General features: G+C 44.8%; 2 protein-coding genes across 3 annotated transcripts in view; one reads left to right on the forward strand and one right to left on the reverse strand.

Moving 5' to 3' along the window:
* ETFA (electron transfer flavoprotein subunit alpha) overlaps positions 1-3,194 on the forward strand; it is a 29,699-nt gene extending 26,505 nt beyond the window's left edge. The window contains exons 11-12 of the mRNA XM_036389376.2: positions 2,206-2,286; positions 3,099-3,194. Coding sequence (XP_036245269.1) covers positions 2,206-2,286; positions 3,099-3,137 — 120 coding nt within the window. The 3' untranslated portion in view covers positions 3,138-3,194. The remainder of the gene's footprint in view (positions 1-2,205; positions 2,287-3,098) is intronic.
* A 161-nt stretch (positions 3,195-3,355) lies between these two features.
* Positions 3,356-17,956, reverse strand: part of TMEM266 (transmembrane protein 266) — an 84,346-nt gene continuing 69,745 nt past the window's right edge. For both annotated transcript variants that reach the window (XM_036389375.2, XM_054516222.1), the window contains exons 11-12: positions 11,713-11,763; positions 3,356-4,375 (exon numbers count right to left, since the gene is read on the reverse strand). In XM_036389375.2, coding sequence (XP_036245268.1) covers positions 3,816-4,375; positions 11,713-11,763 — 611 coding nt within the window. In that variant the 3' untranslated portion in view covers positions 3,356-3,815. The remainder of the gene's footprint in view (positions 4,376-11,712; positions 11,764-17,956) is intronic.

Genomic DNA, 17,956 nt, shown 5'->3' on the forward strand with positions numbered 1-17,956 from the left:
ACCTGGGCTCCTCTGGCACTGCTGGGCCACAGGTGGCTTTGTTTGGAGCTTTGTTTGCAGCAGTTCAGTCTCCAGCACTGCATATTGGAAGCTGCATGGACTTGATGTGACCCTCTCTGTGTTTATCTGCTACCTTAGCTCACTTCAGACTGCCAGCAGCACTGGGAACCTCTGACTTGAAGATCCAGAATTTCTTTTGTTACAAAAACACTGAGCAGTGATATTAACCTGTACTGTCACAGCAAAACCTCTGCTTTTATGGCTTTTCCAAAGGCATCTTTGATATTTTGAGGTATTCTGCTATAACAAATAATGACAGAAATTCATTGATATGAGATGCTTATTTAACCCTTCAACTTCTCCCATATCTGAGTTTTTTAGCGTAAGCTGATGTGTCTGTTGTAAAATTCAGATTTAGTTACTGGTATTTGGAATGTGTTCTGTCTTCCTTTCAGCGAAGGCATTTAGGTGGGGTAGTTATGGAGAGGATCCAGTTTTCCCAAACAAAGAATTCTGCAGCCATGGGAGCTCTCTAGAGCGTCCCCTGTCCTCCCTCAGCACTCTGAATTATCTGGCATTGTGAACTTGCACACTTCAGGATATGTTTTCCAAAGCAGTTGGATGCTTTCTACCAAGTGAGATGTATAATTTATTTGTTCTTTTACAGCAAGGTAGAAAATGCAGCTTTTGAGGAGACCTGAAGAATTGTTGTTGCTTTCTTTCCTTATTTCTAATTCCCTCATGAGAGTTCCCCTGTCTTTTCTTACTCAGATTTAACTCACAAAGTTCTGTTGTGAGCAGGGTGGTGCTTTTGCTGCTCACCCGAGTCAGCAATGAGGTAGGGACCCAAATCATACTGAAGTTATTTCAGCTAAAGGAGGCAGAGGAAGGACTAAGCTGCCAAACCAAAGCTTCAGACAGTTTTGCAAGCAATTTGTTAATTATTTTTGTGATAAGGACAGAGCTGGCAGCCCCTGTGGTGCTGGCCTTGGCTGGGCTTCAGCATCAGCCCCTGTGGATGGTTCTGCAAGGGATGGCAGGGCCTCAGAAGGCTCAGAGAAAGGCTTTGCTCAGGGATCACAGCCTGGATTTGCTCCCTGCTCTGCAGCTTGTCTGGGAGCCTTGCATTTGCAAAGAGGGGTAACTGAAGTAAAACTGTAACAGAGGAGAGCTCTGGGGAGAACATTTCAAGGGCAGCATTGCTGCAGCACTTGCACGTCCTTGGCCATAGGGCAGGGCAGTGCTCTGGGTACTGCCCGCTTGCATTTGTGGTGGGGTCCTCTGCAGGGGCTCTCAGGGGACAAATGGCCAAGAAATAACATTGCTGGGGGCCTAAAACCACAGGATTTGTCAATGTTTCTCTTTGAGTTACTGCCACTAGGCCCCTGCTTCCCAAGCCATTAATTTTGTTGGATTTTCAGTGGAGGGAGTAGAACAGAGCAGGGAGTCGTGGTTCCCTGGGTGTGGCAGTCAGGACCTCAGCTGCCTGTTGGGTCACAGCTGTCCCCAGCCATTGTCCCTCTGGCACTGCCCCAGTCTGTGCTCCAGGCCCCTGGTTGGTGAAAGGCTTCTTCTGGGAGCTGCTGGCTTTGCTTCAGGCTTCCTTTCCCTTCCTCTGCAGAGGGCTCCCCAGCCTGCTGCACATTTTGGTGGGGACACCCAGCCATGCTGATCTTGCTGGGAGCTGTCACAGGCAGTTCAGGATGATTCAGTGTAGGGCAGGGTTTAAACTGTTAAGATGTTTTCTGGATCATTGTGTTGGGATTTGTTGTGCTGTTTTCTACTGTGTGACAAACTAAATGCTGTCCCATTGTAACTACAGAGGCCTTTGGGCAGGGCTTTATTGTGCTTGTTGTAAATGCTGCCTCCAGGTTAGTTCTGCAGTGCTGCAGCTTAGAATGTGCAGATAATCCTTTGTAGAAATTTTTTTCTAGGCTTTTCTACAGGGAAGGATAGAAGAGATGTGTATGCTGAGCAGGGAAGGAAGGGTTTGTGGGTTTTTTTCAGGGGGATTGTGATGTATGTGGAGGGAAGGAGGTGCTTGTTTTTGAGATGGAAAAATATTAAATGCCCAGATAAATCTTCTGCTTCTGGGGACTTGGAGAGAAATATAGCCCATTTCCTGGCTAAGACCTGGCCCTGTAATCCAGCCCCAGAGGATGATCAATATCTAGATTTCATATGGTGCTTTAACTTTCCTTGCAGACCATTGTTGCTATTAACAAGGATCCAGAAGCTCCAATTTTCCAAGTGGCAGACTATGGACTGGTAGCAGACTTATTTCAGGTGAGGCTAAACTTCATGTAAGGGTAACTTTGGGAGAGCTGACAGGGGCTTATGTAATATAATCCCATGAGTGTTAACCACGTCTGTGTGAGGGTGTTTGTTGTTTAAAGATTTGCTTTCTGATGTCATGATTTGCATGCTTAAAATCAAATCCCTGCAGGTAGGTTGTGTTGGGGGGTGTCACAGCCAGCCTGCCTCAGTTCCCTCAGTTCTGGTTTCCTGAGGTTGAACCACTTTGGAAATAACCACACATAGGTGCTTGCATGTATTTTTAAGCTTCATAAAGTTTGGAAGTAGAGAGTTGGCAGGAGGTGTGATTATTTCTGCCTGGGCTTGCTGCCTCTCTGACTGACGCCCAGGAGGAGCTTGCAGCTCCCTCTGGAGCTCCGAGCCAGCCCTGTCCCAGTGCCTGTGTGTGGCCACACGTGTGAGTGGCGGGAGTGGCTCTGTGGAGGCATGGGCAGAAACTCTGCCAGCACTTAATGCCATTCCTGAAATAATGCCCGCTGGCTCCGTGGTGAGCACGGGCCTCTTTGTGAGCCAGAGACAAAGTCACATTCTGAAGAAACACCATGTAGACAATTTCCTTAATAAATTTTGTACGAATGCATTATTTCCACCTAATGGAAATGTAGCTCTCTTAAATAATTAAGAGGCTTTATTCAGCAGGAGAGAAGTGGGGAGTGCTGTGAGCCTGGAGTGCTGTGCTGGGTGGGAGGGTGGGCAGTGTAAGTGCAGGGCTGGGAACTGCACAGGGTCAGTTTGTGGGGGTCAGAGGGGAACATGCACTACTCTGGCACTGGTGTTTGCAGGCGGTGCCGGAGATGACGAAGCTCCTGAAGAAGAAGTGAGTGCTGGTGACGGGACCTGGCACTGTGGTAAGGGCAAATAAAGGATTTTACTGGAAAGAGGTGGGGTCGGTCACTGCGGTGTTGGGATGGTTGTTTTTCGTGTTGGGGTTTTTTTGGTGGTCAGTTGCATGGCACATGGAGTGGTGGGGTGGAAGAAAGCAAGACAGGGAAAGCAGGTAAGAGAAGAAGGCAAGAGCAATACAAGGCAGGAGGCTGCATGTGTTTGTCAGTGTTTATTCCCATCTCCACACCCCTCCCAGTCACGCTCAGCCCCTGGGCAGGGTCAGGCTGGGCCCAAGCTGTCCAGCAGCTCTGTCCTGCCTCTGGCACCATGGGGCTCGTGCTGGCCCTGGACCGGTGGGAGTTCCACGGTGTTCCCGGCCCAGTCTGTTTGTCCCTCCAGGCCCTGTGGGTCCATACTGCCCTAAGACTGCTGGAAGGTCCATTGTTCCCAGATGGCCACTGTAGGTCCCAGCTGGCCCAGAGCTGGTGGCAGGGCAGGTAGGTCGTGTGCACACAGGCACAGGGGAGCAGAGGCGCTGCTGGCCTCGCCCTAGGCTGGTGGCCCTCGCAGCAGATGCCACAGGTGTCTTCAGCACCGCCACCTCAGCTGTGGCAGCCTCATGGCCAGCGTGGTGAGCGTGTCCCCACAGGAGTCCCCATTGTCCCAGGCGGGCTCTATGCCTCGGGAACCCTGCCCAGCCGTGGCTCTGGGGCCCCCAGCGCCCCGTACTTCTCCTCGATCGTTGGGGCACCCTGGGGGCAGTCGAGGAGCGGCTTGAGCTGGAAGACATCAAGGCTCTCCTGGTTCCTGCGGTTGTAGACGCCGAGCCGGTGGCCCAGGTCGGGGCTGGCCCCCACCGAGCCGGCCGGGCTGGGCAGCTTCAGGTTGACGGGATCCAGCCCCTTCTGCGCCAGGCACGCCTCCTCCGACAGGGACGAGAGCAGCTCCTGCACCGCGCGCTGCCGGGCGGGCGCCATCGCGGCCCGGGGCTCCTCGCAGGCCGCGCTGCAGTCCGGGGACGAGCCCAGGGTCGGGCTGCTCTCGCTGCAGCCCCGCGTGCCCGAGCTGGCCGTGGAGCGAGAGGCGCTGCCCGACGTGAGGCTGGCCGAGGTCCCGGTGCTGCCCAGGCGCAGCGGCACCTCCACCGTGAACAGCTCCGAGGAGATGTTGGGTCGGTGCACGTCGATGGCGGCCGTGGTCACCACGCAGATGGCGGCCTCGGGGACTCCGCTGTCTGCAGGGACAGAGCACAGAGGGGCTGAGAGGCCTGTGGGCAGGGGCTGAGAGCGAGGCCATGTGCAACGCTCTGTACCTACAGTGATGGACACACAGCCATCCGAGACACCCATGTAGCACACAGACCCCTCTGAGCCATACATGTGTATATGTCATATACAGATACTCAGCAAGGCAGGCCCTTTTCTCTATCCCCAGCTCTCTGTTGTTCATAGAGATGCACTGTATGCCTAGATCTGTGTGTGTAAATACACCAACCCCTAGAGCTTTAGTCACACAGCTGGTGTGTACATGTGCATAAGAAACTGCACATCCATTTTGCCTGCCTGTACATGGACAGGCAATAGGTGCCTATGGGCTATAGTGCCTCCCTTAAATACCTGGAATTAGCTACTGCTGCACAGCATGCAACCCCCCCAAAATTGTACTCATTTTTCTGTACGTGGGTGTGTCCCCACAGGGATATACAGATACAAATGCACATTTATATCTACACAATAACAGCCCCCTCTCCTGAGCCAGTCTTTAACTTAGGCACACATGCCTTTTATGTATCTCCTGTATCTATGCTGGGGCTGCACAGGCAGCGAGGGATACACAGCCATACCTAATGCCACATACCTGCATATACGTACATGAACACACACATTTGTTACATACAATACACAGGTGCAGAGATGAAGGCTCTCACCCCCTCCCCACCCCATTTCATATACACACAGCCTGTAGATACAGAGATGAGGAATTATGTTTGTATGAGCCCCATATGCAATGCATTGTACACAGACCTTCTGTTATACACACACAAGATACAGTGTCCCCTTGAAAGGCAGACAGCTGTCTACCACTAAATAAAATATATACAACCCCTCTACCTTTCTACAGAAATGTGTACATACTTCTCTGTATGTATATTCATTGGCTAGAGATATATGTAGAACATGATACCTGTAGATGACCCCATCTATCTCTGTATTTACATTGCTATTTATCACAGAATCACCAGGCTGGCAGAGACCTTCAAGATCATCGAGTCCACCCAGCCCAAACACCTCAAATAAACCCTGGCACCACATCCAGGCTTTGTTAAACACATCCAGGGATGGTGACTCCACCACCTCCCTGGGCAGACCATGCCAGAACTTCATGGACATATTTTATTGATATATTTTTTATTTATATACACATCTTTAGACTATATGGAGGTCCATATATGACAGTGCATATACATATAATATATAGACTAATAATACCTGCCTTCCCTTTAAATACATAGAATTATCTATAAATAGAAAACACTTGTGCTTTCACTCACAAGTATACTTACCTTTAAATATAAATACATAGATTTCTCACTGTGTGTGTATGGCTGGGGAACACAGTTATAGAGACATACAGAATATATTTTACCTATACATGAACAACCCCTCCCCCTTTTAGTCTTTTGATATGTACATCTATGTAAATAAGTAAATAAATAAATAAATATACACCCATGTATCTTTTTACATCTTTCCAAGTATGTTATGGGGCTCTAGACATACATATCAATATATAATACCACATACCTCTCTAACCATGTGTAGACACACACATATATAATACAGAGGTGTATCTACACTGTCTCACCCACTTAATTTTATACATACCTAATCTTTATATATAAAGCATACAGATAGGGGGAAGAGCTGTATCTGTGCACACACACACACACATATATACATATATACATATATATATATATATATATATACACACACAAGCACTATATGTAATACATTAGACCTATACATACATATGTACATTTTCTGCATACATAGCTGTGTGTGTGTGTGTACATCTAGGCATAGATAAATAAAAACATATAGAGGTACTAGCTGTAGAACCGTTGTTGTCCCCCTTTGAAAATGTAATTGTTACACTTTAAATAGAATGTATACAATTACACACATGTATACTTACCTTTGTGTATGACTATTTATGTCTTATGGTGTGTATATAAAAATCTGGAATGTATATACAGGAACATATATCTAACATGTATCAAATAAGATATACATGTAACACATGTATAGCTCTACATGACACCTCCAACCTTCATATTATGTTTTAAATTATATACAAAACACCCTTTTATAGACAGCAAAATTTATTATGGGGATGTGTACATAGGGATATACATCTATGTGTAATACAATATGCACCTACATAGATGGGCCTGCCCCAGTTTAAATCCTTATAACATACACCTGCATAGACTTCTCCATGGAGATATGGGGAGTGTGTGTATAATATATATATATTATACACAATATATATATCAAAATATACTATTTATAAGTATAAATATCCACGATAATAGACTGCACATACATGCACACACACACTGTAGTGCAGGGTCCCCCCATAACAATACATCATTCCTATGCTATGCAGCCATTTTACAGATGCACTGTGTAGTCCTCTCTTGAATTCCATCCAGTTGTCACTGGCAGCTGCACAGCCTGACCTTTGTGCAGAAATGCACAGGCTTGTCACTGTGTGTACATACAGGGACAGTGTACAGATCAGGATATGCACTGCAGCCACACCTGCACACCCAGACACACACGTTCCCTGGAACAGGAGCTGCCCACAGCCAGTGAGATGTGTGTACAGACACACACCGTGTTAGAGAGAGACACAGGAATTCAGAGGTACAGAGGGAAATCCACAAACATCAACAGTGCTGTACACCTGTACATACATGCACATCATACATGTGCTGTAGGACACACTGCTACACACATACAGTCTGTCTCTCCCTTTTTATACACATAATCCTTAGCTGTCTCCAGACAGATATGGGCAGTATGTGCATACATGAGCTCCATACAGAGTATTTTACATACACACACATGTGTATATACACACACATATACGCTCTAATACATAACTCACACCTTAAATATATAGAATTATTTATTACTAAATAACAAAGATCCCACCTCTCTGTGTATATTTATTTATAAGATGCATGTATTTATATACAAATATATATTAAAAATACATTGTAACTTTATGTGAGAACTTAGATATATCTTTATTGCTATTTGTATAATGGAGGTTAATATCAAGGGACCTATGTATATATACACATACATCTGTAAATAAATAGGATATGCCTATATATACTTGCTCACTACATATATATATACATATATACATACATATATATGTGTGTATATATATATATGTGTATATATATATATATATATACGTGTACATATATATATAGACAACACACAGAGTCTCCTGCACACAATCATTCTGTAGACATACAGGCAGTGTGTACATGGATGAAGAGTCCCCTGTAAAATACAGCATACATGCATATGGACTTTTGGTCCATGGAACACACAGTACTCCCTCTGCTCTCCTTACCTAGAACACAAATCCCCACATCTGTAAGTGTATGTTCATACACACATACCTATACACACCTATAAATTTGTGTGTACATACACAGTGACTGCAGCTATAAGGATATACAGATATTGTACATTATACTTAACACCAATGATACATATTATACATATAAAATTCTATTACCTCCCCCTTTTAATGTCTCTCAATGTATAGTAGGGGGATATACATCTATAAACAGTACTGTGTATATAAACACAGTATATAAACACATCTATAAACCTGTGTATATATCTCTCTGTATACACATACACACAAAATAAAATACATAGATATATACAGGGTGTCCCCCCCCCAATTTATATATTCATTTATCCACAGAGCTGGGGGAATATATGTGTGTATCTACCCCATACACAGGATACAATATATACATCTGTAATGCTTACATACACATATGTGGAATGTATATATACAGGGATACAAACATGAAATACATCATTGCTGTATGTGAACACACACACACACACACACATACACATTATGTATATATGCATTTGCACAGAAATGGTCTCACACCTTTCCCGTTTTACATGCCCTACAGCTATGTATAGATTCATACATCTTTATATATAGTCCTGTAGAGCTTGGGGATGTGTGTGGAGGGATAGACACGAATAAAACCAATACTTTATACCTCTATATGCACGTGTGTACATTTTTTAAATAGCTCTCTATATAATTCATGTGTCTATGGATTCAAAGGCTTTGTCTCTCACACACACACATGTACAGACTTTATATACCCATATACACAGCTTTATATATAGACATCCATATTTTTAGAGGGAATATCTCTATGCATGTGTTTCTCAATGTTCCCCCTTCATAATATATCTACATATGTACACATATTCTATATATAATACATATGTCTCTATATATACACACTCATGTCCTTTCTAATGTATAAACCATACACATATTTAAACAGGCTCTCCCACATATATCTCTCCCTGTATCTATATATGTATCTTTACTTATATTTATACATATACAAAGTACTAAAGTAGTACACAGATCTTTACCTGTCTTTGTATCTGTCTGCATATATATGCATAAATAGCTTCTATACATTTATACAGATGTAGGATAAGCCTATATATAAAATTCTATGTGCTTATATAATTATAGAAAAACAAGGTATATTTTTATATGTAAGATATAATAACATGCATAAAATAGATTAAAAAGAGATGTATATGCAGAAAGTCTTATACACACTTCTAAAACAGATATAATTATGTTTTAAAATAAAATATATGGACATTTTTTCCCCTTTGTGTCTATGTGGGGAATTTATATATATGGGGATATAATTAATAATATATTATACTTGATACACAAAGACGGATCCATATTTATGTCACAGATATGATACATATTAAAAATATATGTATATAGCCATTCACAGCCCCTATATGACCTAAGATATATAAAATATGAATATACAGTTTCTCTCACACATGTATAAATATGCATCTATCCCTATATATATGGGATAGACATTATACCACACTGCAAGTACCTTTATATGGACTGTGTACAGACTGCATGTATGTATATACAGACTACACAGTCCCATCCAAGCACACAGCTCTGCATGTATGCATGTGGCTAGAGATACATCATACATTACAGCTCCATATGCACACACATATAAATGTAATGCATATAAAACAGGAATCTATAGACACAAACATGTACAAATGCCTTTACAGATCTTTAACTACACGGGACCATACTGCAGCCATATTCATATGCACATATCCTGATCTATGAACACACACAGAAGCCATCCTCAGCAAGCACATCTATCTGCCCAGTGATACAGTGTAGGTATTCAATACAATATCCATGTGCTCATAGAGTCACCGAATGGTGCCTCCCAGCCCACCCAGTGCCACCCCTGCCATGGCAGGGACACCTTCACCATCCCAGGGTGCTCAGCCTGACCCTGGGCACTGCCACAGGGCTGTGCCAGGGCCTCATCATCCCCTCAGTGCTGCCAGCCTGGCCCAGGGCAGCTCCGGGGCCTCCTCGGAGTCTCGGAGTCACTGCAGCAGCTCCAGGTCCTGCTGATGCTGATGCTGATCCTGCTGGGGCAGCGCTGCAGGTGGGGCTGAGCTGATGCTGATCCTGTCAGGGCCAACTCTGTAGGTGGGGCAGAGCAGGGCAGGCATCTCCAGGTCCTTTCCTCAGGGCTGCTCTCGATCCCCAGCCATGGCTCGTGCTGGGGAGTGCCCAGGGACAGGGCCAGGCTTCCCCTTTGCCCTGCTGAGCACTGGGAGTGTTCAGGAGCCCCCCTCTCCAGCCTGCCTGGATCCCACTGAATGCCAGCTGGGCGTACAACCAGACACTCACACTCCCTTCTGGTTAGTATTTATGTAGCCTCAGTTCCATATGAATCTATTTCCATTTATATACAGGATTAAAGATATACATACATTATACAGAGAGATATTTTCATTCCTGTAATATATACACATGTATTTCTATAATATATACACATATATTCTGACCACCTCTCACACTCCTTTCTACATTTAATATATGCATTCTAATAAAATATCTCAGTATGTACAGAGACACAGTCTTTCCCACGTCTTTATATTTAGATAAAGCTCCACCTATATGCAGACACAAAATCAAAAATACCTTCATATGTGTATAAATCTGCTTACATAATACCCATATGGGGATGTGTGTATGTTTGGAGAGACATATATGATACATTATATACATACATGTAGAAACATGTATGTTTACTTACATCTTTATCCATGTATATGTATCTGGGTTTGTGTGTGTATACAGATATGTATAACTATATATATGGATATATAGAACACAGTATAGATTTATATGCATACACATACATTATATATATACTAGGCATATCCTTATATAGAGAAATATATCTATATATGCCTATATTCCACTATGTATGCATACTATATATAAAGTATGTAATACACTCATGTATATATACACACACATACCTTGTGTATATTCTATGTACATGCATATGCAGGCACACACACATTGTTTTCTTTCCTATAACTCTGTATAATATATATGGGGATGTGTATGTGGAGATACACAGTTATAACACATTATATTTAAGCACACACACATTTTTAATATATATACAAAATGTTATATTCATACCCCACCTGTCAGAGCCTGCCTTCCTCAGCCCCCCCTGCCAGCAGCCAGACCACGGCCAGCCCCAGCAGGGCTGTGCAGAGCCCGCAGCACGGGCAGAGCCCCCTGTGCTGCCCAGCAGGGCTGTGCAGAGCCCCCAGCACGGGCAGAGCCCCCTGTGCTGCCCAGCTGGGCTGTGCAGAGCCCCCAGCACGGGCAGAGCCCCCTGTGCTGCCCAGCAGGGCTGTGCAGAGCCCCCCCTGCCAGCAGGACTCCTGCCAGGAACATCCATTTGAAGGCTGCCCTTGGGTCAGGCCCAGCTGCTGAGGTTTCCCACCATTCCGTTTAACCTTTCTGAAAGGTTCCCAGCATGGTGCTGGGCTAAGCTGTCTCCCCACTTCTTTTCTCTTCATTTATTTTGTCCCTACTGTTCATTCTCAGATCCATTTGAAGTGCTCTGTGAGCTGGACAGCCCAGCTACAGGGAATTAACCCCTCCCAGATCTCCCAACTATCCTGAGTTAAATACACAAGTTTGCAAGAGCAAACTCGGGCCTTTCAGAGAATGACTGTTGGCACACACTTCCAGGGACCAAACCAGAAGACTCCGTGGTGGGTTTCATTTCCAGGACAGATCTACAGCACTGCCCAGTCTCACCTGGTTTACAGCACACAATGCAATGCAAACATAGCACTCATGTTTGTGTTTGTAAGCAACACTCACCACTGCTGGGCTCGTTGTAGTATCGACTGATGTAATTATTCATGTCATCCTCTGAAAGAACAGAAAAGCAGCCCTTAGAAGAGCATTTATTTCATTACATGGCTGAATCCCACCCCACAGAAAGCTTTCCTCTCCCTGCATGCCCAGAGCCATCTGCTCTGGATTTTAGGCTACAAGGCCTGTGTGCATCACACCCCATCCACGCTGTGGCTGCAGCCAGCCCAAGGACTGGATTATCCTTTGTCACAGTCCTCTGCAGCACCAGCCTGGGAATGAGGCACTTTGGGCTCCAAAGGAAAGGTGCTCTGTGATCTTTCCAGAGGCTGACACAGAGCTGGCCATTTCCCCTCACTCTGTGCAAACAAACACAACACTGGCCTTTCCCTGGTCTGCAGGGGCCTCCTGTCCCAGCCAGGGCACACAGATAAACCTGGATTTTTCCTGACAGGCTGAACCAAGGGCACCAGCACAGACAGAGCCATTGCTGCTGCACACTGACATCCCCAAGTCACCTCCTTCCCCACAGGAGAAAGGGAGGCACCATGTATGATTTTAATGTGCAATTCCCTACCTTCAAATATAATGTCACTTCTTTTCCATGAATGAAGAGTTATTTTGGTGTATATAACACATGCATATAAGTATACAACATAATATTAACATTACACTATCTGTTGGCTTAAAACCTACTATAAATAGTTTTACTAATCAAGGGTGTAATACTAAACCTCTAGTACATGCATGAGAGCTACACCTGAACTTCAGCAGCGAATTAAAAATGAAGATGTGACCACAGAATGGAAAGCAGCAGCTCCATTGCATGTACAGATTTTAGATGCTACAGATGACAGGGGGTTTACTGTTATCTTATGGAAAAGCAGAACATTTTACCATTGTGGAAAAAACCATAAAGTTCTCTTGTTCTGAAGGCAAACAGTGCTGCTAAGAAACAGTATCAGCAGGCCCAGACAACTCAGGCTTCCAGGCAACCTGACCTGCCCAATTTGTGGTGTATCTGTGCTCTAAAAGCACTCTCTCCTTTTAAGTGCTCTTTTTGATACCATGTTTCAGAAAGCCGTGCTCATCCCTTTGAGCCAGATTTCCTTCATCCCCTGGGTCTCTGTGGCTACAGTCCTGCCTCATCACAGCACATTGCGGTTTGCAGGTGAAAGAAACAGATGTTTTCTGGGGAACACTTTCCTCACACAACAAGACCCAAACCACCAAGCACTCTGTACCTGAAATAGCTGCACTCATAAGAAGGCAATCTAACCTGACACTGAAAGGAAATGTCGTTGTTTTCCTGGTTTCATTGGATCTTAAAAGCTTTTTCGGCCCTTGTTGATCTTTAAATGCCTGCAGTCAGAGGTGTGCTTTGTGCTAATGTCTGAGTTTAAAAAAGAGGCCTCAGAGTAGCTCAGGGCAATGCCACTGAATTAGGAGTACATTGCAAGGCTTTTCAGCTATCTGCTACTAAAATACACTTCATTTCAGTCGTGCATAATTGATACTCTCAGTGCCACCAAATCTGCCAGCTACAGACACGGGTTCTGGTTCAGAGAATGCCTCTGGAGCTGCACTTCTGGCAGGGCACTTTCAGCATCTTGGAGTCCAGTTCTAAGCACACAAATGAAAACAGCACACTTGTACTTGGGTGCTCCCAGTACAGTCTCTCCAAAAGCCAAGACACTTTGCATCAAAGAGAGGAAATGCTTGGAGAAGTCACTCACCTGCTTTTTGTGTCTCAAAGACAATGCTCAAACCAAGGCTCCCTTGGGACTGCACACTCTGCTGACAGGATGTCCCAGGGCACTGCTCCCAAACACAGCAGCTGTGTCCAAGCCGAGCCAGCAGAGAACCAGGCTGCTCTGCATGGCAGCAGTGGGCACTGCCAAACACCAGGAGAGGAGCTCCAGAAACGCCCTGCCCCTGCTCCCTCTGAGCTGGCCTGGCCTGGCCCTGTGTTGACCACTGGCACACAACACTGGGGGAGCTCCCAGCTGCCTACTTTAATGTAAATATAAAATACATATCTTCAACCTTAAGTAGTTTTTTACAATAAACACCAATGAAGAGTAATGGAATAACAGCAGCAGAATAAATATTTCAACAACAGATTAAGTTTCTGAATCATTACATTAAAGCAAACTGACAATTAACAAACTCATCTGAGTCTCAGCTGCTTTGGGCATTGAAGGTTATGAACAATTCCAGTTATCTCCCATTATATTCTACATTGCTGAAAAAAGAAGTTCAAAACAATGCAACAAATACCCAACTGAAAGCATCCATCTGTGCATATAAAATGTACCCCCAAAGCCACAGTTGTGCACAGCACCAGAGAACACTGCTGAAGGGATTGTGGGGGTTCCCAGACGAAGTCCCTGCTCGGAGTGGGGCTCCCATGGGATCAGGATCAGCTGGTGGCACGCAGGGGGTTTGTAGGAGCAAGCAGGGAACACCAGCTTTTACACAAGGGGCTGAGCACTTGTATTATTTACACTCTACACAGTTTTTCTGCTGTCAATCTAGTCCAGTGTCAGCTGCAGAAAGGAAGTTGTCTTAAGAAGTACTTAATTTTCACAATTTCCATGGGTTTTTTTTAAATCCTTCTTTTAAAAATTTTATTTTATTTCTACCACCTTGGAATTTCCAGGATCCAGATTTAATTTTTCTCCTTTCCTAGAAATAAATCCATCTCCTCCAATGTGATGAAGTTCCAGAAGGTGTGAGCTGAGAAGGAAGAGTGTGGCAGCTTTCCCCATGTGAAACCCTGTGGTGAACAAGGATTTATCTACAACCCTCCTGCAGAGGGGGAGCATGGGGGCAGTGAGAGCCTGGGGAGGGATTCAGCTGAGAGTTCTGCAGAGCAGGGGAAGGAAGGAAGGAGCAGAGCAGGCTGCTCTCTGCAGCCCACAGCAGAGTTTGCCCAAGCAGTGTGGGCTGACAGCTCCAAGGGGGAGGCAGCAGACACCACAAAGGGACAGTGGGGCTGACTCCAACAGCATCAGAACTCCCACCCCAGAGGGAATGTCTGACTGCAAGGCTGCTCAGACTCTGCCCCATCTCACAGAAACCCAGCCTCCCCTGCAAGGCTGCTCACTGCAGGGCAGGCCCAGCTCTGCCTGCTGCCCAAATCCCAGTTATTGAAAAAACGTGGGGCTCTCAGTCAGGATCTGTCTGACAAGCACTGGATTTTGTCTGATGAAGGTTTCCAAGTTATCTGCTTGTTCTTTTCCTGCAGGACTCCAAACACACACTGCAATGGCTCAGGGAGTACTAAACTACTTAGAGTACAGTGCCATATAATCTCATCTGACCCAAGAGACAACATTGCAATCTCTCTCTCTCGGCCCCATAAAAACCTCATAAATTTGGTGAAATATATCAATGACATTCCACCCAAGGCAGAGCTCTTTCAGTTCTGTAATGCCTCAACAGTGATCTTTAATTGTTTCATCAATGCCTTCATGAGTGATCTGCAACTCCCCTGCATACAAGAAAAGGCCTTAAAAAGGGGGTTTTATTTAGAAATATTTCATGATTAGAGTATTCTATTTCATATTTTTATTGCCATTGGTTGTACTGCCTTCTGTCTCTCCAAGCTGAATTTTCTGAACTGGAAGGTTCTTTTTTCTGCTGTGCAGCCTCCCACTGAGGAAGTGAGTCCTCAGAGTAATGTCTCACCCCAACTTCCTCCCAGAAAAGAGTCTTTACTAGGAGGTTTCTAAAGAAACAGATCTTTCATCTGTTTCAACAGGAACCAAGAGCAGCCAGCTGGCACTTTCCAGGAGACTTCCCCTGCCTTTGGTTTAAGACAGATTGCTACATTACTGCAAGCTGCAGTAGTCACACCACTGTTCAATTCACACACACATCCAGTCCCTGCAGAGGCTGGATGGATGCCTGGGCACATGGATATTCCATCTTGAGAGCAACTGTAAAGTCAGCTTGCAGAGAAAACAGAGCCACAGCTTCAGCCTGGTTCTAAGTAAGAAATCATTCTGTGGTCAAAGTCATTGTGCAGAAGGAAACCTGGGATATGCAACAGGCTCCATTATCAGCAGATGCTGCTGGGATAGAAACCCAGAATCCTGACAACAAATGGGGGACTTTGGGCCTCACTTGAGCAGATGATGCAGCAAGAGCACTGTGAGCTGGCTGGAGCAGGGCTGGGATGCAGCACAGCTCTGTGTCAGGGGGGCACAGCATGGCCTGGGGGACTCCCAGTGCTCTTCCCAACCTTGTTCCCTGAGTATGGGTCAGCAGAGCCACATCTGAGCTGGCTCAGTACAGTCAGCCTGAAGCAAACTCAGAGGAACCTGGGTTTGTCTCTATGAAACAGCAACATTGGCCAAGTCTGCAATACAAAGCTAAGGAAGAATATGGCTGCCACCAAAACAATCATCAAGATAAGAAAAAAATAAGCAAAAGGATTCAAGAACAAACTGTTATAAACTGGCAACAAATAAATGTAATCTGAGAATTAGGAAAAGACTTGTATCACTTGAGAAGCAGGCGTCTGGCAGGGCAGCAGAGGGCAGAGCAATCGCTGCTGTCAGGGGAGCACCATCTGCTCATGAAAGGGATCCTGCTGAAAGGCTGCCTGCTTGGACAGTGCAAAGCATTCCAGTTCTGTGCTCCTCTACCTGTCAGCAATGTCTTCACACCTCTTCACACTAATGATGAGAGACAACTTCACCCTCACAGCCGTGACTGCAGGCTCACCCCTTCTGGGAGTGAGCAGTATCCACCCCACCCATTTGGTGACTGTGAAATACAAGAGCCTGACTCCACTAACTGCACACACATTTCTCTAAGTGTTGCTCAAGGTTTAATTCCTTTGCTTCCTGCCTGGCTGGTCAGTGCACAGAGAACCACAAAGCCTGGAAGAGGCACCTAGAGAGAAGTCAAGCTGAAGTGGTGTGCACTTAGATACTCCACTTCCAGGAGTAGACTTCAAAGTAGATACATTTCAGCATTTGAAAATAACCATAAATTATTTTTTATCTATTGTTTTGCACTAACAGGGTTCTTTTAGAGCACTAACAGATGATCACCAAAGGAACTGGCTCAGAGTTTAAAAGCATCCAACCAGCATAGACTGCCTTGCAAGGAACAACTGACAAAATCCTTCCCAGTGCCCTGCTTTGCCTTCTCAGACAGCTTATGAATAATGCTAAGGGAAGCCCTCTGAAGCTCCACAAGTTTTCATGCTCTCCTCCCAATATCCTACTTTCTTCACTTACAAAACAGCGGGTACCTACAGGGAGGGCAAGCTTTACTTTTCTTTAAAGCATGATCATAAATTGCAGCAGTCCCCCAAAGCAGAAGACTTACTGCTAACCCCATAAAAATGGAAATTTTACTCAGAATAGTGAAAAAAGGTTTTTGGCGATGCGAAGTTCCGGTTCTTGCTCCAAGGAATAGAAGGGTGGTATGTTAATCTTACAATATGGCAGTACTGTAGAATTTCAAAAACCAAAATGATATATGCAGGAAAATGAGGAATTTCCACTAGGGACTCTAATTCATATGTTATGGGACAGATTAAAGAATAATAAATTTTGGAAGGAAGTATTAATGGCTAGAGGGGGCACTGTGAACCTGGCATTCCCTGAAGCCTGGAACTTTGTATACCAAACACTAAAAATGATTTGTGCAGAGCAAGAAAACATTAGCTGTTATTCTCACCATGACCAGTTACATACTGTATGGGGTAGGAACTGCTTTATCATTTAGAACTTCCTTTATAATTTAGAGATTAATAGATAGGATGATATTTGCCATTATGTGAAATGGCAACCATCTCTGGGAAGAAGAAAGGAGCACTCAGGGTATTTCCCTGCTCTCAGAGAAAGGCTGACCACAATGCTCCTGAACATCATTAGCGATGCTGCTGTGCACTCACAGGCAGCAGCTTTCAGCCCAAGCTCTTCACAAACAGAGCTGAAGTGCTCTGAGAGTGCAGCCAGTGTCAGAGCTCTGCCCTGGTCTGCAGCTCCTCCAGCCCTGCCCTTCTCTGGGGTCTGTTTGTTTCCTGCTGTTGATACTGGTACCCTTTGACCTGCAGGCTGAAAGCTCTTTCAGCCTTCACATTTGTCTGGTCTGGAGATAAAATTCTTGGCAAGAGAATTAAAACCTCAATTCAAAGTAAATTAAAGGTGAAAAATATTCCTGCTTCTTTACCATATTAATTAGGAAACACCATATATCCATACATTGCCCACAGTGTTATTCCTCC

The sequence above is a fragment of the Molothrus ater genome, chromosome 13, assembly GCF_012460135.2.
Source record: "Molothrus ater isolate BHLD 08-10-18 breed brown headed cowbird chromosome 13, BPBGC_Mater_1.1, whole genome shotgun sequence".
NCBI classification, from domain to species: Eukaryota; Metazoa; Chordata; class Aves; order Passeriformes; family Icteridae; genus Molothrus; species Molothrus ater.